Raw genomic sequence first — 22,928 nt, 5'->3', positions numbered from 1 at the left:
CGGGCTAATGTACAAGAAGAAAGAGGTGGGTGGTCTGGAGGCTGCCCAGTAACATATTGAGTAAGGAACACAGATACGGTGTTTGCAAACTGCTTGATGGGAGAAAAACAGGAGTCAACGGTTTTTTTCTTGATCCAGAGACAGATGCTAAAAGTGCTTTCTGAAAATCTATTGGCAGATTGTCTGTGTTTCCCACAAAACTGTAGAGAAGGCTGTCATGGAGACTTCTGTGTGTCATCAACTGTGAAAACACTATCAATTCTAGAAGAACAAAAATTATTTTCTTATTTAAAGTATATTACTTCCCTCTCCTACTTTTTCCATGCACTAATCCAAGAAAGGCAATTTACACTGAAATGTAAAATGCTAAGTCAAATAATTTTTTCTGGTTCTGCCCTAGTTCGTACTTAATTTGAGCACATTTTATTTTTGCTTCCTGTTAAAAAAAATAGTTTGTTCACAAATTCTTTGTTTTTTCATTTCTATGTCCACTGTTCTTCCTATTTAACCAACCAGATTCTGCCACGTCTTTATTTAACCAACCATTTGCTCTAAAGCATATAATCAAACTAGGAATTCTAAGAACTTACAATTGATTCAGTTCCCAACTTTAATTTTACTTCCTCTCCAATTGCCAGGAGAGAGCAATCATGTGCTAGGCAGAAGATGAAAGTTTATAATAAATGCCTGTATTTTGAAACTTGTAGAGGGTGGGGGGAAAGTCACTTGGCTTTCACTTAAAACATGTGACAATGAGATTAACCCTGAAGTGCATTTTGAGTGTAAATGCACTGTGTGTAGGAATGGGGAAGGACATTGAAGGGTTCACTGTAGCAGAGTGAGCAGTGAAGCATTCCTGGTGGAGGGGAGGAATTCCTTTCATACACAGGCCTTTGGAGGGGTCAGAGAGAGCACTCCAAGCACTCAAGCATAACGCTGATGCTCTCCTGCTGCTCTGTCAGTATGCTGCTATTTGCCCTTGGTTTTCTGCTCGTCATTCTTCAGCCATCCACTGGGCAGTTCCCCAGAGTCTGTGCGAACGTGCAGAGTTTGCTGAGCAAGGAGTGCTGTCCCCCCTGGGATGGAGATGGGTCCCCCTGTGGGGAGCTTTCCAGCAGAGGGTCCTGCCAAAACATCCTTCTCTCCCAGGCTCCACTGGGACCACAGTTCCCTTTTTCAGGAGTGGATGACAGAGAGGACTGGCCTTCTGTATTTTACAACCGGACATGTAGATGTGAAGGCAACTTCATGGGATTCAACTGTGGGGAGTGCAAATTTGGCTTCTCCGGGCTCAACTGCACTGAAAGGCAAGTGAAAACAAGAAGAAACATCTTCCAGCTCACTGCCAGCGAGAAGAACAAGTTTCTTGCCTATCTTAACTTGGCAAAGAGCATCCCTAGCCAGGACTACGTTATTGCTACGGGCACGTATGCTCAGATGAACAATGGCTCCAACCCCATGTTCAGAGACATCAATGTCTATGATCTCTTTGTGTGGATGCATTATTATGCCTCTCGAGACACACTCTTAGGTGGGTCCAATGTGTGGCGGGACATTGATTTTGCCCACGAAGCCCCTGGTTTCCTGCCTTGGCATCGGGTCTTTCTGCTGATGTGGGAACGTCAGATCCAGAGAATAACTGGTGATGAGAACTTCACCATCCCCTACTGGGACTGGCGAGATGCAGAGGACTGTGAGGTCTGCAATGATGAGTACATGGGTGGCAGACATCCCACCAACCCTAATTTACTCAGCCCAGCATCAATTTTCTCCTCATGGCAGGTAAGATCTGGCCAAGGAAAGGGGAAGGGAATGACCCCATCTGATTTTAAGCACTTAGGTGAAGTGCACAAGATGGGGGCTTAGCCATACTGCCTTCCCTTAGATACTCCTGGAGAGAAAGGAAGCGACACCAGAAAGAAAATTAGATTTTATGTGGACCTAATCATTATTTAGAACAGTTCATTTGTAACTTTTCTAATTTCTTTCTGACTGTAGGGTTTAGGTTCTTTAATTAAGAACATAAAAGTAAAGTGGAAGGGGGACAGTTATGCCTTTGTGTCCAAACATGGCCTTTAGCAGGTTAAACATGCTTGACTCTGGTGTGCCAGTTATGTCAGAGAAGCAGGATTTATACACATAAATTTCTAGCACCATTACAAAACAGTGGATGACTGAATGATGGAAATAGAAGCAGATGCTTCAGGGGCTTTTCAGGCACCCTACCCTTCTCCCACTGTATTCCTCCCCTCCATGAATTAAAAACTATCAAATTCAACTAACCTGCTTTCAGTGTTAAACAAACAGACAAACAAGTAAACCAAACCTTAAGAGCAGAGAATAATCAGCTGTGTAATTCACATCAGTAGTCCAAAGTAATAGGGAAGAAATACTATCTGTTGATTAAAGGATCTGAGAGGCAAATGCAAAAGTGATTCTTGGCAATTAAAAGCACTTCAAATGAGGCCATAAAACACGGTGACATTACATGTATATGTAAGTGATAAGGTCTCATATAGCTGAATTATAGTGTCCTACTCTAACACTGAGGGCTTTTTTTTGTCTTGCTCATCACTGCCATATTGCCTAAAATACAGTGACAAAGGTCTATCGGCTTCGATAGACATGCTCCATCATGACAATAGCAACAGTGGCTTCTGGTGTTCAAGTCCATTATGATCATCTAAATCTGTCTTCCATTTATTTCTGAAGCAGCAGCCCAAATGAAGGTTGGGCAGTTTTAGTGATTTAACAGAGAGAGAAATTCAAGCAGCTCTGGGATATTCTGGCATATTACAAATCAGCACCCAACTGGGCTTACTGGGCTGGTTGTGCTGTATTTAATCTTGATTTGTGCCCTCTGAATAATAGCGGGCATGTAGACCTCTAAATTCAAGCATTTGGAGATAGAGTAATAGAACTATTTAAGCTATTCTGTAGCATACCTTTTTCTCCCTCAGACAGGAACCATTTCAGGGACCATTCACAGGAGACTTTTTGCATAGATACACCTTGGAAAATTATTTTATTGACATAAACATGGATTATTTGATGTCACTTGGCCTCAGTGCCTGAGAAATTTCCTGAACACATTTAACTTAGTGTAGACATAGCCATAAAACAGATATGGATACAAATATGCATTTTCATCCCATTTTTTAAAATTCTTCTTATTTCAAACAGCTTGAATCTGTATCAACTCTACTAGCTTAATTAGATTGTATTGTCAGAAAGAAGTGGATTTTATGCTGTCCTGCACTGAGCTGAATAAATGGTTTTGTGAAAAATGTACATGTGGGGAAGTGGATAAAATGAAACCAGAATTGCACTGGTTATATGTATCAAGTGGAGCTATCAATACAGTATATTGGATGAGATAACCAGGGTTGGAGGAGACAGGTAATACACAGAAATCAGTAAGTTACTAGCAGGATTTTTCTAAAAGACATGCAGTGCTCAGGTAGTTGTGTTTAGCTGTTTTTTGTTTTTTTCAAAGGCTTTATTGTGTCCAGATTCTTAAGTTATTTTTATCTCGGCAATAAATACCCAGAACATTTATTAGTAGCAATTGATATATTTAAGAAACAGTCAGGTTTTTCTCATTTACAGTTAGTCCCCACTAATACAGTCTTAAAATAAAGATTTTTTTATGGAACAAGTTGTTCAAAGTGATGTTTTTGTATAACTTTAAGAGGTGCAGGAATAAAAGGTATGCTATATTTAACACACATTCAGTGTCAGTGTACATAGGTAACACCACTAAGTCATTTGCTGACATTTTCCAGGTATTTTCTAGAAATGCTTTTCACTTATATTTTTCAATGACTTTTGGAAATGTTACAAATTTTTCAAAATTTCCAAAATATGTGATAACTTTACCTTCAAATACTAACATTTCCCTCTAATATCTTCCATTTATTTATGGCTCTCCCATCTTATCCTGGGAAAGAATGAAAGAGATTGAACAGATCTGCATTTTCAGTCATGAGTTTGGGGTAGAGATACTTCTTTATTAGCATTGAATCCAAATTTAAACAATTGCTTGATAGGGAATAGCAGTCAATACAGTAACTTCAAGTAGCACAAAGTAAGAGATCAAAATATCACTCCAGAAAATCAAAAGGGAACAAAAATAGCCTTAGCTTGAACCCGAAAACAGCCATAGATCTGCTGCAGAATGCTCTGATTATCTAAGCTCTGTAGCTGAACAGCATGAGGGAAAAAAAAAGAAAAAAAAAAAGAGGAGGATCCAGAAATGTGAAGGAATTTGAAGGAATTTAACAAGAATGCTTTTAGCAAGCATTCAAAATAAAAAGAGGGCAAGAGTAACCTTGGAATAGCACATCAATAATATGGTGTCCTTTTTAGAATTTTAAGTGTCTTTACAATGCCTGCTATGTTAGGAAATGGTTTAGTTTTATTTTAAAAAAGGTAAAGTGCCTATTTGCAGAAAAGCATCCCTCTTTCTTTTTTTTTAATCCCAAAGAAAGGAGAAAATACTTTATTCCATTGAAGGGTTGCCATAGCAACGTGGATACCCATGGATACATGCTGAAATTCTTGCTTTCACCTTACTTTTTCTTCAACATGCTGCTGTTACCACTTGGCTGAGTGAATTATCCATCCACATTTTCCTCATATTTGTCATCTAAGTGACACTTCTGATTCCTGCCTCTTTTTTACCAGCAAGATTATCAGGAATCTTTACTGGTTTTGTTTGTTTGCTTAGCTCATGTTTTAGGGTGGGTGGGAAGGGTTTTCTCATGTTTTCACTTACTTGTTTATGATGAATCAAGTGTTACACTCAGCATTAGAACTGCATGAGACATACTAATGCTTTAGCAATTTTTGCAATTCCATGTCAACTTATCAGAAAAATATGTGGGAATTGGAGATATTCCATGACATTTTTAGAGGGTTTTTTTGTTTTAGTGCTCTTTTCTACAATTATTCAAAATAATGGATTTGCAAAAAAAAAAAAATCTAGCTGAAAATGTCCCTGCCCATGGCAGGGCATTTGGGCTAGCTGACGTTTAAAGGTCCCTTCCAACCAAAACTGTTCTGTGATTCTAAACAGTAGGAGGTAAATTTTTCTCTCTTCTACACCAGAACTAATTTCAAGAAACAACTGAAGTCAATGGAGTTGCAGATGCATAAAAGCATACTGCAAATTAAAAGCAGAATCTTTTTTCTGGCAGTTAATGTTAGAGTCTGGGAATCCCCACAGTGTGCTAGACATAGGATGAAGAAAATAGAGTTGGAGAATCTAAGTGCTATTTTGGTTTGCTGTTGTGGTAAGCAGGATACACCACCAACTTCAGCTCCCTCTATTCTGCCTCCTAAGACTTGAGAGAAGCAATTGTATAACATGGAGAGCTGGCTGCTCTCAGATGTGCTGGGGTAAGCCTGCTGCCAATTCTTTGTTGCATGCATGGAAAATTTCCCTTAGCACTTCATTCCATATCACCCTGAAGAACCACTTACACAAAAGCAAAGCTACTACAGAAGAGAAACAAGTTACACAAATAGAAAACTGATAAAATGCTTCTGAACTAATAATGACAGTACTTTAGATCCATTACCTGAAAACATGACTTCATAAGGAATATGAATTCAGCTATTCAGACACAGTTATTTAATTCTAAGTACATTTTATCAGGGAGCTGTATTGCTAGCTGAATTGTCTGAAAGCATTATTTGAAAGATTATTTTACATCTACCTTTAAAAACTGCAGGAAGTTTTCAGAAATACAAACACCAGAAGCCAGCACTTCTTGATTCTTAAATCAGTAAAAGTCTTACATCCATCTGCTTATGGACAACCAAGGAACTCACAAACTTTATTTTTTATTGCAACTTAATAGATTGTGGTGCCAGCTACAGGCTGGTATGTTAAAAAACAAGAGCCCAAATGGAGCAACTATAAAGAAAGAATTTATGAAGTGTGTTCTTAATGATACGCTTACATGGATTATAAATGTGAAACATTTAAGAAGAGGTTCTTTTTCACATGCCACCTCAGGACTGCAGCAGGAGGGTATCATGATGTGTGCACAGCAGAAGGAGCCCCTTGGGTATCCTCAGCCTCTGTGTCCCTGTGACTGGCTGTCCATTGGATCATGTGTGGGTGACAGTGGAGCTGGGCCCCTGGATGCTTGGCTGTCCACTAGTGCATAGCCACGCTTGCTCAAGAGTCATGTAAGGTAAAAGATAAAGAATATACACTTCTAGAGGTGTATAAATCAATAGCCAGGTTGATTTCATAAAAAATGGGGTTTGTTAATAATTCACCAGCAGAAGAAGCCTCCCATCTCTCTCCAGAGAGATGCGTCTGAGTGGTTTCAGGTAGACATGGAGACAGCAGCAGTGACGGTACAGCTTGGAGACAGCTGCAGAACTGTCAGACCAGGAGGTGCTAGTGAATACTTCATCAGTAATTGGTAACAGACTTTCCTACTCCAGCCCAGCACCATTTTGAGGTGCTTAATCAGGTTTAGGTTGCCCTCCAGTTCTGGGCTGCCTTCAAGCAAAAAGGTGAAACGCAGCCAGCTTTTACTGAAGGCTGAGAAAATACCTTAGAGTCCCTAGGTTTGTTTTAATGCTGTCAGTTCATGTTTGTCTTATCTCCTTTTAGCTTGAGTTTCACAGCTCCCCCAGTTTATGTATGTGCCATAAGGGGAAGAAAGACAATCAAGGACCTTACCCTTTTAGATGTTTCTTAGAATTTCTTCAAGGCTTTGTATGCTTTGTATATTTTCTCCTTTTCTTTCAATTCTCTGCATGTTTAACTTTTCCATTCTTGCCAATATTCAGAAGTATATAAAGAACCAGATATAAATATACACAATCTCTTAAAACCTTTTTGGTCTGCTACAGATACAGCACCTTTCAAAGTTTCACCTGTGAAAACAAGGTCCCAAGATACACCTTGTATCTGGGGATTTCCTTGCATTTTCCCAGTTTGGTGAGTAAATGGCTTCTGGATGCCACTTAATTAGGATTAAATTATGCCAGGCCCTAATGCAGCCAAAAAAAGAGAAAAAATTAAACCTCTTTATAGCTGCCAAACGTTTTAAATCCAGTGTGAGAGCTGTGATTTAATGAGATTCTCAAGCAAGGTCATGAGAATAAGTGGAGAAAAATAAAGATAATGAATCAGTACCAAATATCTTTTGGTTCTATAACAGCTCCCCATTCTGGTCTCCAGCTCAGGAGTCCAGACTTCATGTAGGACAAACAGGTGAGGGGAGGTGTGAAAAAAAGGCAGTGAAATGCCTACATCACATCTCTGTAGCTGACACACATCAGCAAGTCAAGTGGTTGCTCTGACTGTGGTCTGAAGTGGTTCTTTTAGGCTACCTAAACTGCAACACAGCACTATGAAGATGTGCTGCTACAGCTTCTGGAGGGGGACTCAGTGGCCTCAGAGGAGACACAGTGTAAGGGATCAATTCTAAAGGACACAGAGTTGTGGATTAGCTTTGAGTGGCTCTACTGCCCCAAAGAACTGAGGAACTTCAGATCACTTTGTGAGTGAGCACCTATTTTGATACCATAGAGAATTCTCTATTCCCAAGTGTTTAGGTTATATATTACCAGTGTTGAATGCCTTTGTGAGCACAGATCTAATAAGCAAAAGTAACCCCAAGAAATCTGTCACAAAATTCCCCAAAGCTTTGAATTTAAAGACAGTAGGCAAAAGACTGAACATCACTGAAATCTTTTATAGTGCTGTTCCCTTTATTTTGGCACAGGGGCTGGTCTGTGCAAGCAGTTGCAAACTAAAAGACAAAAGATTTTCCCATTTCCCAAAGGTATGAGACAGTAGTTTCTACAGTCTGTTTTCTAAGAAGCACTCCACAGAGCTCTGTTCAAGATCTCAGCTGCAGTGCACAGAGGGATGTTTTTTGCTGGGTGCTACAAGGTCCAGAAGTGATGCTGCATATTCTGGACTGCCATCTACTGGTATTTGCTCTGCTCAGTACTTATATAAGCTTTTCCTCAGAGTATCTTCCTAACAATTTCCCTGGAACTGGCAAATTCACACAAGCAGGTGCAGCTGGGATTTGAAGATGTGTCCAGGGTGAACTGGAAAATTTGACCAGGACTGTTCTAAAATGGAATAAAATATCACGTTTTAAACCAACATGTTTACACCAGAAAGTATTCCTGCTGAAGGAAAATAAGGCAATGGTGTGACCCATTTTATGTATGCTTTATGCAGATTACATCCAGAAAAAAACTATCTGATTGATCTATGTTCTATTATCACTTACACATTGCATGACTGTTAAAACAGCAAATTATAGTTTCAGGATACACCCATAATTAATATCACCTAAGTTAAATATTTCTGGAGAAGCATTCTCCATGACCAGGCCTTAATTTTTAGTTCACAAAAAGAAATAGCAAAACGTTACAGACAAGCATTTTCATTCCTGGGACTTCTGTTGTGGCACTTCTTGACCATGATTTTCCAAAGGCCTTGTGGGATCTGGTTTCTGTTTAGGATGAATTTGGTTAGTTATACAGTTAATGAGGGCTATGCTAAAACATAAATGGAAAAAAAAACATTAGCAGTCTAAAAATGTAGAAATCTCATGACATTAACAATTACATTAAATCCCACTGAAATGAATAAACAGAACAAAGAGGGGAAGTTGCTTTGTTCAGAGATATATTTTAAGCTCATGCTTGAAGATTCCCTGTCTGAATAGCTGAAAACCGGGTCTTGAACACAGCATGTGATTCCTCTTTAAGAAACAATAGGGATATATCCCTAGGGCAGAGGGAAAAATGATGAAAGATAGGAGTTGGCAGGATGGAGAATCCAGGAGATATGATCCTAGATAAAGCTCATAGGAGAGATAGATACAAAATCCACACATAGGAAGCTTCTGAGCCAAGAAGCAACTGAGAAACAGTGTGAGCTTCACCAGCCAAGACACATTTGCCTTCATCACTAATGTACTTCTAGGGACACAGAATGGTACATTTTTATAAACAAATTACTAGAACTTCTCCTGAACCATTCACCTATTTTCCTGCTAGTGGGAATCAACTCACTCAGTAACACAAACTAATCATAAAACCAGCATAAACTATGGTTTGTGTTTATAACTGTGGGCCTCTCCCTGTCACTACCTCTCCTTTCTAGGTGTGGATTCTTACAAGAGACTCTTTAGAGACACACTCCTGACCCAAGTCCCTCTTAGAGGTGCAATCCTGATTCATTTGGTGAGCTTCTGGGGGAAATGTGCTTGTGCAACTCTCTGCTGGAAAACTACCTACAGCCTCCAAGGGCTCCTCAGTAGTTTTAACAGACATGGACAAATTGCAGCCAACAGAGCAGTGTCTAAGGATAAATTGCTCTGATAAGCTTTCTTAGGTACTCCCAAAAAAGACGAGAATAATTTTTTCATTATATTCATATTCATAGAAAACTTATCATTTAAGAGCTCCAGATTCTTAAGGGGTCTGTGTTATATCACCAGCTTCATCAAACATTATCTATGAATTTGTCATCAAATCACTGACAAAAGGATTCATCTGATCTCCTTCCACTTGTTTAAAAGTTTGTTCAGCAGCACATCAACTTGCCTTTGGCTCTGTCTTTAGTTAGTTCAGAAGCACATCTGAGCCTCCAGGGTGTGATTCATCCCACCCTAATGCAGAAATAGAGCATTAAGTTGAACACTTAATTTTGCTTCCCTTGCTAACTGCAGTTCAGAGACAGTTTCAGCATTGATTTTTTACTCATTTTATTTCATTGACTTAGTCAATGGAGAGAGTTACATCTCACCTACCAGATATCTGGTTTGGGAGAGCTGTATCACACAGGAGATGGCTCCCTCTCCACTGACTGCAGAGGTCATCCTGAAGTGTTGCTTCAATCTCACAGTTTCTACATGGCTAGTATATGTGAAATGAATCTCCCATCTTCAACAGAGAATTTCATGTTCTTCCATCTATCTCATTCAAAGCAGAGATGATTGTTTTTGCTCATATTCTTGTTCATTGTTTTGGTCCATGAAATAGAAATACACTTTCAGGATAAAAAAAGTTGAGGTTTCACTTTTATGTGTTTTCTCCCCTATGATGTTTCACTCACTAATGAGAACTATTCTTTCCCTACCCCAATTTCTCATTAACCACATTGATGGCTTGCTAAGTGCAGAGTCCTGTGTTTTAAAAGGGTCTCTGGTGGTTTGGCATTTTACTTGTTTTGGTGTTTTTTCCTGAAGAAAAGCAAAACACTAGACAGTTAAGTTTGATTCTGAGCCTCAACATTACCTGCTGGTATACAAAATAACTTCTGGGAATTCTGAGGTGCTGTTGCTTTGTTTCATTCTCATAGACCCACCATTGAACTACCTTTGTCTTCCAGGAGTCTCAAACTGGACTGGCAGTTTCTGGAGATCATCTGACAAAAAATGACTTTTTTTGCCATTGTAATTGGATTTTGTCTGTGAACCCAGAACATTTATATAAATGATGTTGGATTCTGGCAGTATTTTACATCTTTATCCATCTCTCTCTTTAAGATCCTTTCTCAATATCCATCACTATGGTATTTCAGTTGGTGATACAAATTCATCTCTGCCACATTTCTAGGAAGCACAACAGCAAATTTTCCCATTTAATACATGTATTAGCATCTTCATAGAGAAAGTAAGCATCCATTTACCCAAAAAAAGCACACACAGATATTTTCATAATATTTTTTTTTCATAGTTCAAGTCAACATTTCCCACTCTTACTGTACAGGGTAAAAAAAAAACCAACTGTGATTATGGCTTTGTTCAGTAGCCTGATGCAGCCAAAAATCCTTCATTTAGCAAATTCAGCAGCAGATTTACCTCTGTGTTCAGCTGCATTGGTGGGTAACACTGTATTTAGCTTCAGTGAGCTTTCAAGAGCATGAATGATTTGATGCCTTAGTCCACTTGGGCAATTTCAGTGTATTATTTCAAAATGTGCACTGTATTAGAGGGCTATTTTCTATGAAATAACCATCTTATATTAAAATCTTACACGTAAAACATATAAATCCAATTCATGTCTATTCATAAAACAATATATATTCTTGAAACAAACTTATTGTATCGTACATTTTCTTTGTTCTTCAAAAAACTTCAGGTACTTCAAGTACCTCTTTTTTTTTTTTTTTTTTTTTTTTGTTTTGTTTTGTTTTGTTTTGTTTTGTTTTTGTTTTTGTACTTGCAACTCCTCTAATAGAAAGTGTTTTATCCAGGTAATCTGCACTCGGTCTGAAGAGTACAACAGCCAACAAGCTTTATGCAGTGCCACAAGCGAGGGGCCTATAAGGAGAAATCCTGGGAACAATGATAAATCAAGGACCCCAAGGCTCCCATCCTCAGCTGATGTCGAATTTTGCCTTTCTCTGACTCAGTATGAATCTGGACCCATGGATAAAATGGCCAATTACAGTTTTCGAAATACTTTGGAAGGTAACGTGTTTTATTCTGTTACACCATTTCCAGCTGTAAATTGATTCTCTCTGGGGTTAGAATCTTCAAACTCTGGGAAGTTTGAATTGATTTAGTGAAGAATAACTGTAAATAAAAGAAAAAGTTATGCTTTCACCAGGAATAGCAGAAGACAGAAAGAGCCACATTAAAGGCATTTGAAAACAAACTAGAAACTCTAGACTGTATCGGACCCTAAGCCTGTTAGGAGATAACTGTCTCCTGCTACAGTCAGCACCATGCACTGCAAAAAAATACAGCACAGCAGAAAAGGAGAACATCCAATAATCTGCTTGTGCACAACCATGAGTAACCCTGTAACCATGGAGGGTGCATGTTTGCCCTAGAATTCACTGTCTTCCAGGGACCAGGCTGGATAAGAAGAGTGAAAGAGGATCTTGCCAGCTGGCATGTTATGTCTACATCATTCCACTGTGAACTCCACAGCAGACTTTTTCCCAAACACTAAGAAACATGGATTAAGTTATCCATCAAAAATGACACTTAGTATAATTTCCAAAAGAATTTAGCAGTTTAGTTATCTAGCTATTTAACCTGTTTTGAATTTTCCTAATTGACTAATAAGCAAAAGTTCTTTACTAAAAGAAATTCTTAATAATCTCTCTACTAAACTCTTTTGAATCTTGTAAAATTCCAAATAAGCAAGGATGACACGTTTTACATTTAACAATAAATATATTTCTACAATATCATATATCAGCTGAATTGAATGTGATCTACTTTTGATCCCTCAGAGGTTTTGGTTTTCAAGGAACTGCATAAGGGCATAACAGTACAAAATAGTAGTAGGAGTGAGGGTAAGAGAAGAGTCATAAAGATGATAAGAGGGATGAAGCAACTCTTTTATGAAGACAGGCTGAGAGAGCTGAGGTTCAGCCTGCAGAAGAGAAGGCTCCAGGGGAATATTACTGGGGTCTCCTAGTACATTAGGGGGCTTAAAAAAGAAGGGAGAGGGACTTTTTATATGGGCAGATGGTGAGAGGACAAGGGGCAATGGTTTTAAACTGAAAGAGTGAAGGTTTAGATCAGATATTAGGAAGAAATTCTTCACTCAGAGGTTGGTGAGGCACTGGCACATGTTGCTTGGAGAAGCTGTCCCATCCCTAAAGTGCTCGAGGCCGGGTTGGTTTGGGCCCTGAGCAACTGGATCTAGTGAGTGGCATCCCTGCTCATGGCAGAGGGGTTGGAGAAAGATGATCTTTAAGGTCCCTTCCAATCTTAAACATTCTACGATTCTACGACGGCAAAAGTTTTAATGTGTTCAGTCTCAGTCTTAATGCAATGTGGAATGCCAAAAAGCTTTTTTGGGAAAAGTGGGCCATTTTCTTTTTTAAAAATAATCAGAAATTCAGACTTTGTCTGTTGCAGCCTAGGAAGAATCCAGACAGTAATTGTCTGCATCTCCAAACATTACTGTGCTTTCTGTCCCTGAAAACAGAAACTACATGATGTATTGGGAAGAAAAAAGTGACATAATTGAGTAGAGCTTTGCCTAACTTTTACTCCATGAAGTGTGTGAATAGATGCAAAGGAGTAGAGAAAAAGGAATTGAAGTAAACAAGTAATTAATTACTGAGGACCTACCATCATGCTACTGGTATTGCAAACAAAAGAAAAAGCGCAGCCTGTGAGAGTTTTTCTATTTTGTTTTTTAACCTGAATTATTTCAAAATAACTTTACATCACAGGACCACAAACATTATTTAGATAACAAAATACCCAATATGAAGTCAAGAATTCATGGCTAATGTTGAAAAAGATGGAAACTTTTTAAAGAAATTTTACTGAAAAAAAATCCCTTATAATTGCATAAATTCCTTTCTTAAAAATGGCTAGCTTAGTTTTTTGTTGTGTAAAAATGCCAAGCTTAGATTGGCAACTTGCATTTACTGTCTCTGTGTCTACTTCTTCTTAATTGTGTTCTTACAAACATGTTAGGACCTTTGTAGGTCCTAACATTTTGTTCTTTTTCAAAGCAAAACATTTTTCAACCCTGCTTTACTTATTTCCACAATCTTGTGCCAATACACCTAAGGTCAAATTCTAATTCCTTTTAGACCCCAAGGAAATTCAAAGTAAGTGCATTGACCTTATTGGAGTTACTTTAGGTTTATGAAATGTGAGCAGAACTGGGTCTGTAATTGACCAGCTCCTGATTTACAACAATGTGAGGTTTACAGCTCAGTTTTAGTTCTGTAATGAAAAATACTTGTGATCACATAGAACATCCCCTTCTGGGCAAAACTTTATGCTTTTTCATTCTTCAGTGCACTGGAACAAAGGCTAAAACTTTCAACCTTCAAAGGGGCAAGTATCAGCATCGTTATGAGCAGATGAACAAGGCAGGCTGAAATTTCTGTTTGACTAACATAAAGTGCTGCTGCAGAGACAGAAATTATGTCAGTGAAGAATTTATATCACAATGTCCATAAACAGAAAAGGTCAATATTGTTCAATAAAACACTCCCACGGGGCTGTGCCCATGAATTGCCCTCTCTGTGACAGCCCAGATTCTGCTATGAATGAAAAACAACAGGTTAAGAGCAGCTTACACTTTGCCCCTGGAAGCAATTATTTTAAATAGGATTTGTTGATTCGTGGTCCTAACTGGGGAACACTGCTGACTTCATTGGAAACTTCATGGACACAAGAGAACAAAAAATCAGCCCAGTTTAAAAGCATCCAGAAAGATCAGAAATGGATTAGCTGATTGCTAATTAGGTAATTTGTCTTCTTTGTTCAGTTCAGTTTTAGAGTGTGACACCTTGAATGTTACTTCCTAAGAGATGGCTGAAAAATTTAGACTTTCTTTTTCTTTATGAGCAGATTTCATAGTTGAAATTAGTTTATTCACAGCAACTTCAAATGAAAATCAAGGCCTTCAAAAGTGTTGCACAAAGTCACAGAAGAACATTTAAAAATTCTAAAACCCTGTATCACTCATTATTCATGAATTAACTCATGACAAATGGTATCAAGCCAAACCGTGTCATAGCATTCCATTGTCTGTCACAATTATGTATTATTACTGCTATTTTGTCACGAAATAATGGAATAAAACATCAAACATTTCAAAATGTAATTTCATTTCAAAAGGACATTTTCCTTTTTTTTTTTTGAAATGAGAAATTTTCATCTGGAAAACTTTTCTCAGTATGTTCACAGCAATCCATAAAGCTACAGAAAAAATGATTTCTAAAAATGAAGTTAGCCAACAGAAAACTTCTAATTGAAAAAGTTTCAGGCTACAGCCAACATTTCTCACCCAGCTTGAACCTCCACCCCTAGGTAAATTTATGCTGTGCACTGAGAAAATGTTGTCATGTTGTAAAGAGCCATTGCTAGAGAATTAGAAAGACTACTCAGCACAGATCACATTGAAACTCTACCAGAGAAATTTTAAGAAAAAATAAGTAGATTGTGACATGGTCTAAATTAGATAATCACAAACTTTGGTTTACTCCAGTGACATAGGCCAAATTCCATGGATCTTACTGCAATCCCTCTAGAGTTAGCACACTCTAGAGGGATTACAGTAATAACACCACCTGAGAAAGTATGAAAGATTTAACGCTGAAAAATTTCCTGTGAATTTGCCAATGGCATAAATACTGCAGAAATAGAAGGTAGAAGAACATCACTAATTTCAAAGAGCTTCAAGAATATGGCCTTAAAATTCTTATATTCCTCCTGTTTTAAAGCAGATGCATCTATCTGGCCTGAACTTCTCTAAAATGTGAAAACTTAATTAAAGAAAAAAATTATACTGAGGGAGAATGGCAAAAAAGTTGAACTCAGATAGAGAACCATAGAATCATTTAGACTGGAAAAGATGTTTAAGACCATTGAGTGCAACCATAAATCCAGCACTGTCATGTCCATCACTAAACCACAGAATCACAGAATCATTAAGATTGGAAAATGTGTCTAAGATCTCCACATCCTGCCATTTTCACTATTAAAACGTATTTCCAGGTGCCATATACAGATGTTTTGCAAACACTTCCAGGCATGGTGTTTCTACCACTTACCTGGATAGCCTGTTCCAAGGCCCAGCCACCCTTTTCAAGAAGAAATTTTTCCTAAAGTCTCCTCTAAACTTCCCCTGTGGCAACTTGAGGTAACTTCCTCTCGTGTTGCTTGCTGCCTATGAGAAGAGGCTGACCCCTATCTTGCTGCAGCCTCCTTTCAGGCAGCTGTACAGTGATCAGGTCCCTCCTGAGCCTCCTTTTCTCCAGGCTAAACACCCCCAGATCCCTCAGCTGTTCCTCACCAGACTTGTGCTCCAGACCCTTCCCCAGCTCCATTGCCCTTCTCTGGACATGCTCCAGCCCCTCAATGTCCTTCTTGTAGTGAGGATCCCAGAACTGGATGCAGGATTTGAGGTGTGGCCTCACCAATGCCAAGCACAGGGGGACAATCACTTCCCTGGTCCTGCTGGCCACACCATTGCTGATCCAGGCCAGGATGCCACTGACCTTCTTGGCCACCTGTGCACACTCTGGATCATGTTCAGCTGCTGTCAACCAACAAGTCTTTTTCCAATTGGTGGCTTTCCAGCCACTCTTCCCAAACCTGTAGCATTCATGTTGGGAACCACCAGTTTCCCTGGTTGAACCTCATACAATTTTCCTCAGCCCATCAATCCAGCCTGTCCAGATCTCTCTGCAGAGCCTTCTTCCAGCTCAGAGGAGGGCAACAGGGGTAGTGAAGGGTCTGGAGCACATGTCTTATGAGGAGCTTCTGAGGGGGATGCGGTTGTTTAGCCTGAGGAAAAGGAGGCTCATGGGGGACCTTATCACTCTCTAAAAGTAGGTTGTAGCCAGGTGGGGTTGTTTTTTTCTCCCCAGCAGCAGGAAGAGAGGACATAGCTCCAAGCTGTTCCAGGAGAGATTTAGGTTGGGAATTAGGAGGAATTTCTTTACAGAAAGTATGATTAGGCATTGGAATGGGTTCCCAGGGAGGTGGTGGAGTCACCATCCCTGGAAGTGTTTAATGAAAGATGGGACATGGCACTTAATGCCATGGTCAAATTGACATGGGATGTTTGGTTGGACTGGATGATCTCAAAGGTCTTTTCCAACCTCATTGATTCTGTGATTCCTGGCCTCCAGCAGATCAACCATCCAGCTTAGTGTTTTCTGCAAACTGACTGGGAGTGCAATCAATCCCCTCAACATGCAAAAAACAAAGCAGAACTTGACCTTTAAAGTACCAGCTGTCCTTTTCACTGGCCTAGAAAGTGACAAAAACTAAGATTTATTTTGTAAGAAGTACTGTTTTGCAGTTCAGAAAACCACTTGCAAAACTGTTATGGATATCTAAATGATGCTAGGGATGCCAGAGATGCTAAGCAGTTCCCCAAGACAATTAAAGCAAATAGGATTGTTGGAATGGACCCTCCATTTCTGTAGCACTTTGCAGTGCTAATGCTCTCCAAGCTCTGCATACCTGCTGTTAAGTGTAGTTACAGCACTTCAGTCAGTGGCAAATGAGGAACTGAGGAAAACACTACCTGCTTTCTACATAAAGTTCTGCACTTGACTGATGGTGCATGGACATCTATGGTCTCTGTTAGCAGATTGAAAAATCCACAGTTAATGTAATTAAGTACTCTATTAAAAGATATACACCTGAGGTAATTGCATGCTGAATGAGAACCATCTATATACCATACTAAAAACTATCAGGCAGCTTTAATTTTTGAGTGGCATCATAATTTTCAATTAGAATAAAGTTTTGTCTAAATTCCCACCTGATTTAATTCAGCCTGGCTCAGTGAAGCTACTTCAAATCCACTGAATCACTGTTGCTGATCAACAGTGTTAGAAGCAGGAGCAGAGCAAGGTTTACTGTGACTTTTCTCCTATCCAAATCACTGGAGAAACTTCACTTGAGTGATGTATGTCCTGATAGCTATTTCTGATGCACCATAATCAACCAAAGGTTTATAAGAACATGTCAAAGTTACAGCTTCCTATACTGACCAAGATGATTTAATAGCTCTCTGCAGACTCCTTCAACCATTTGTCAGTCACTCTCCCTCCTTTTTTGGTACTATCACTTGTCCTCATCATATCCTTATCTGAGAGTCTACATTTTAGGGGCCTGGGAAAAAAACCTCACATCCCACACTCCAGGATAGTTTACTGCCAGAATAGTCCGTAAAGTCAGTTCACAAAAGGACTGACGAGGTAAATTTAGTGCAGAGGAGAGGAAGGCACAGCATGGGGCAAGGCAGCTGGAGGAAGAAGAGTTCCCCTATACAGAGATGAGGAACTCTTATTTCAGCTCACTGCTTGTATCTGTAGTCTCACATCTGCTTTAGAGGTGATTTTACTGCAGCTACCTCAGCAAAGTTTCCTGTACTCTGAGAAAACTTTGAAGTTTTCACATGTTCTTTTTGGGCGACTCGACTCTAGTATTTCATCCTGCATAACTGATTGTACTGAAGTGCTTTTAAAAGTCTGAAATAAGACCCAAGCTAATAAGATGCAGTGACATCACATCATGGCTTTATTCCTGCTAACTTATAAATTTATATGAACTTTTTATAACAAGTGATCAGATATTAGAACAGAATAACGTGCGCGGTTAAACATGACATCAACTTTGAGACTGAGTGGATGCACCCCAATTATCTGGAGCTGGAGGGTGGGGTTGCCAAAGCTCTTCCAGTGCAGAGATTTTGATGATTAAGACAAATTACTTATGTGCAGATGTTCCATGAAAAGCTGTCCAGAGCCAAAATGAGTATTCTGTGTATTTTTATGAATGATTAGATCAAGTGTTTAAAATGCATTAAGAAATGTAAGACGCATCCAAAGTCTGATATCAACACCTAGCTGTCTACCCAGACCCTGAAATAAGTTTTATTTTTCCCTTAAACATACTTTGATACTTAATGCAGTAGAACATGAGTGGAAGAATTGCTTCAGAATGATACACAAATATATGTTATCCAGTTAACGTTCACAGAAATGTCCTAGTATTGCCAAATTGATTGATTCCAATAACCATGTGCTGTGGCCAGCAGCAAGAAAGCCAAAATTGTTGCCACTTCTTCCTGTGAGTTCTGGACAGACTGTCAATGTACATATATTCTTTATAAGTAATATTTTGCTCTGCTTTTCCCCCTTATTTGATAGCTAGGAAACATAGCATTCACCATCCTGCAGATTTCTATGGGCCCAATTTTCACTATGAGAACTTCTGTCCTTTGCCATTTATGTGACCAAGCAGACTCTGGAATCCTGGTCCATATCTGATGTACTTAAAATCTGCAGGTGTTAATGTGTTCTTTTTGTTTCCTGAATCCAGATTTTCTTTACCCTAAAGTTTGCAATATTCAAAGCAAGCCAACTCTACCTTCTCCAAATGTCCAAATTATATTTTCAACTCTGATTTCCCCTGAATTTTTTAAAAGCTTTGTCATACTATAGACTCAGAAAGATGGATGGCTATTACTGCTATTACTGGTTTTTTGGTACTTAGGTGCTATAGTTATGATTTGATGTTTCTTATAAATACCAATGGGTTTATGCCAGATGCTCTACCCTTGTTTGAAGAGGTTGACTGACAACAAAAGGCCCAGTGAGGGAATTTAGAGTGACAAAGCAACGAAATCATTTCACACAGAAGATCAGAGTCTCAGCTGGGTGCAAAACTCAGGTTTCCAAGTTCAGGGTATGACCCTACTCATAAGGCAACTCTAGCCACATCTCAATTAATACCTTGTCTGACTCAGAGTGGAGCAAATCCAGAGCAAGACAGCTGAAACCATGGAACCAAATTCCATGTTACACGTTAGGGTTTTCACAGGGAAGGGGTTTTTTCATACCGGCTGAGTTCAGTCCCCTGAACTAAACACCCACTGATAGTTGGTGCATTTTAGATTTTCTACAATGAGAATCCAGCTTGCAAAGTCAGCAATTGCCCTGTGGTGTGAGTAACAGTGTCAAATAGCAAGACTGGGACATTCACTTCAACAGTATATTACTGATTCTCATTCAAGTGCTAGTTCTTCATCCAAATAAGTTAATAAAGCAAGTGTTCAAAGTCCATTAGGAATTCCCCTTAGATAAAAGCTAATATCTTTATTTTTTCCACCTTCCAGATGTGATAAACTAAAACAATATTTGGGAAATGCTGAGGATCAACACAATGATCATATTGTTCACAGCTCTCTTTGTGGCATGGATTAAATATCAGAACTAGTATCAGGTTCAGAAATAGACTGGGAAGACAACCTTGCTTTCTCTTTCTTTTCTCTGGGAAAATCCCAGAGAAGGATCATATATTTGAGTTGGCTTTTACTGGGAGTCCTTGAAAGTAAATTGGAAGCATGGCTGATGGGATGATGAGTAGGGCTATAACATCAATCTTAAATATAGACAGGCTACCAAGATAAAAACTAATGCACAATCTCATCTTCCAGTATTTCCTGCTTGGGGCTTGGTCTGTGCAAGCTCTTTCTAAAGTAATCTTTTAAGTGTCCTCCAAAATAACAGCAGTCCACAGACTTCCATCCTGCAAGTCTGACTGTAAAAAATTATTAATTACTCACCAAATCCTTCTGTAGAGGTTATAGATTGCATTGTGTTGGATCCTATCAATACAAGAACGTGTTCTATAGAGGCAAACATTAATAGATTACTGAGTATATGATGAGATAAAATAGCCTGGTTTATCTTAGGAGCCTGTAAGTATAGAGATTAAAAATTGAAATAAAGTGAAAAAGTTTTCTCAACATAAATAAATGCCCACATATAAATGTCGATAGGGATTATATTGCTTTGTATCAGCCAGACAAAATAGACCAAGAAATTTAAAAATATAAAGCAATTAAGCAGTACATTTGCTGACATGCTGCATTAGCTACACTGCAGGAGTTTTAATTAAGCTTATTTTAATTTCATCTTTCCTCTGCCTTTGAAATATATTAGCACTCCTTTACAAGTTTTCCTAAGCTCTTGTCTAAAAAGCTGAATATAAATGAATGGAAAGTAAGTACTTTGATCTTCACTGTTACTGGAAAAGGAATTATACACATTGTCATATCAGAATATGATTTTCTCCACAGGCTTTGCTGATCCGCAGACTGCGATATCAAACCCGGCACAAAGCGGTTTGCACAACGCACTTCACATCTACATGAATGGCTCCATGTCCCAAGTACAAGGCTCTGCAAATGATCCCATCTTTGTACTACACCATGCATTTGTGGACAGGTAAGTTTCATTTTCCTTAGTAAAACTAATTCATTATGTGGTTTGTTTTCTTTTCCAGTGGGCTTTTCACCTGCATTTCAAAGAGTGCAAACATTTTACATGTTCTTACACACACAACATTTTCAGACATGTAGAAAGGAGCTGTGCTGTTATTTGAAAGCATGTGTCTTTCCTAACCAGTCTGTATGTTCACTGGATTAAATATAATTTGATGAGTTGACAAATGCACTCAGCTTTTATTAAAAAGGTAAAAATAGTCCTTCAATGATGTCACAATGATTAATATATATGAATGTGTATGTCAGGAAGTTGGGATCAAAAGTGAGTGACTCATTTTAACATGACTATAATCATTTGGAGCGATTCCTTTACATTCTAAATGCCAGGGCTGTTTCAATTTCTATTCCATAAGGAAAATCTAAGCCTGTTATTCATAAATAAAGGGGAAAAATTAGTATTTAAGTGTGACAAACAAAATTATGACTGTTTCTTGATGAAAGAGAAGAGTACAGCTGTGCATAATGAAAAGAGAGCAAACTGAAGGATATCATGTTTATTAATAAGAAAGGGTAGGAGAACACAGTTTTGCAAGAAACTGGTGAAATTGCTTCATTGAGGGCAACATTCCAAGATTTCATTTCTGTGTCACTACTGAACATTTCTGTTCACTTCTGTGTCACATGTGAATGGCTACAAACAATTTACTCTGGACTGCATTTACACCAAATTGTGATGACTAAAGAGCAATTAAAAAAAAAAAAGAAGCTAAGCAAAGAACTGTAAAAGCCACACAAACACTTATTCCTGAGCAGTTTATATTTTCTTATTCATCTTCTACTTTTTCCCCACTGAATTTTACTTGACTTCTGCACTGCTTAGGGCAAAAAATAAACAATAAGCAATATACTGCCATAAATCTGCATGCTCAGAACTCTGAGACTCTGCCTGCATGCAGTAAGGTGCCTATTGAGATAAAGACCAAAATGGTTTCTTCCTTTGGGCCACTGAAGCATGCAGCATAGGAGGGATGCAGATTACAGCTTGCAAGGATCATCTTGCAGGGTCAGGCAGTCTCAGGCACATCAAAACTCTTATATAAAACTTTATCCTATTTAACTAAAAAGCTAGCAGGTATAAAAAGACAAAATTGAAGTTAGGCTTTTGCTCTTTATATATATTTAAAATATAAGAGGACTGAAAAAAAATAATACCATTTACATCCAATAAAATATTATATATATATATATATATATATATGAAATAGATTATATATTTAATGAGCCTAATGGTTATATTTCCCATCCAGAAATAAGGCATCAAGTCTTAGCAGGTCACCCAGGCATCAGTGGAATTGTTCCTTCAATGGCTGACTTACATGATTTCTGCTCCTTGTATTGTAGGGTATAATTAGCCTTCTGGAGGTGTCAGATTTGAAAATCTTTTATGTGAAAAGCTTTTCTTGAGGACATTTTAAACCTTACACAGTGTAGCTTAGCTGTGATTTAGCATATCCATACATTGACTGCTTCACAGGATGGGTGGATGAGGGTTTCAAGTGTGGTTACTAATTCTCAAGCTGGTGCCTGGAAATTAACTTTCCAGCATCTAGGCTATTAAAAAAAAGGATAAATTGAATATTCAGAGAAAAGGAACACAGAAGAGAAAAAAAAAATGTTGTGCCATATCAAAAGAATTGTTTTATTTAGACATTGACACTTGCAGGAGACCTGTGCACCTCTTAGCTCCTACTCGTTGCAGGCTTAAATAGCACCTTGGTCTTCATGCTGACCCTTTCCTCTGAGGAATTTCAGTCATGGTCATTATGAGTCCCTGGAAATGATTCTCATAACTCTAGTTGTTATCAATTTTAAAAGGCAAAATTATTTGCAAAAGATTACCTCATTAAACTGTACTAGTGTTGAGGAAATAAACCACTGCACAGGCTCTGTAGGGGCAATAGAGATATGCAGGATGCAACCTCATCCCATCTGGCAGAAAGGCATCACCAGTGCTCTGCAGCTGCTGTGAATATGGGCCTTAGTACACACAGATGTAAAATCTGAGAATAATGCTGCCTTTTGTGTAGGTGACAGAAATGCATTAGCCTGAGTTGGGTTACTTAGCATCTCTATCTGTGACAGATTAATCATGCTTTCAGTTATAATTAATAAGTAGATGACTGATAGGT

The 22,928-nt window shown here is 38.5% G+C and overlaps 1 protein-coding gene across 1 annotated transcript in view; it reads left to right on the top strand.

Moving 5' to 3' along the window:
- Window positions 1-810: 810 nt before the first annotated feature.
- TYR (tyrosinase) overlaps window positions 811-22,928 on the top strand; it is a 42,393-nt gene continuing 20,275 nt past the window's right edge. Inside the window, exons 1-3 of the mRNA XM_071432800.1 lie at window positions 811-1,782; window positions 11,255-11,471; window positions 20,593-20,740. Coding sequence (XP_071288901.1) covers window positions 940-1,782; window positions 11,255-11,471; window positions 20,593-20,740 — 1,208 coding nt within the window. The 5' untranslated portion in view covers window positions 811-939. The remainder of the gene's footprint in view (window positions 1,783-11,254; window positions 11,472-20,592; window positions 20,741-22,928) is intronic.

This window comes from Agelaius tricolor, unplaced genomic scaffold (assembly GCF_023055355.1).
Source record: "Agelaius tricolor isolate 1412-34295 unplaced genomic scaffold, bAgeTri1.0.p SCAF_9, whole genome shotgun sequence".
Lineage (NCBI taxonomy): Eukaryota > Metazoa > Chordata > Aves > Passeriformes > Icteridae > Agelaius > Agelaius tricolor.
This window is presented reverse-complemented; position numbering and strand designations above follow the sequence as displayed.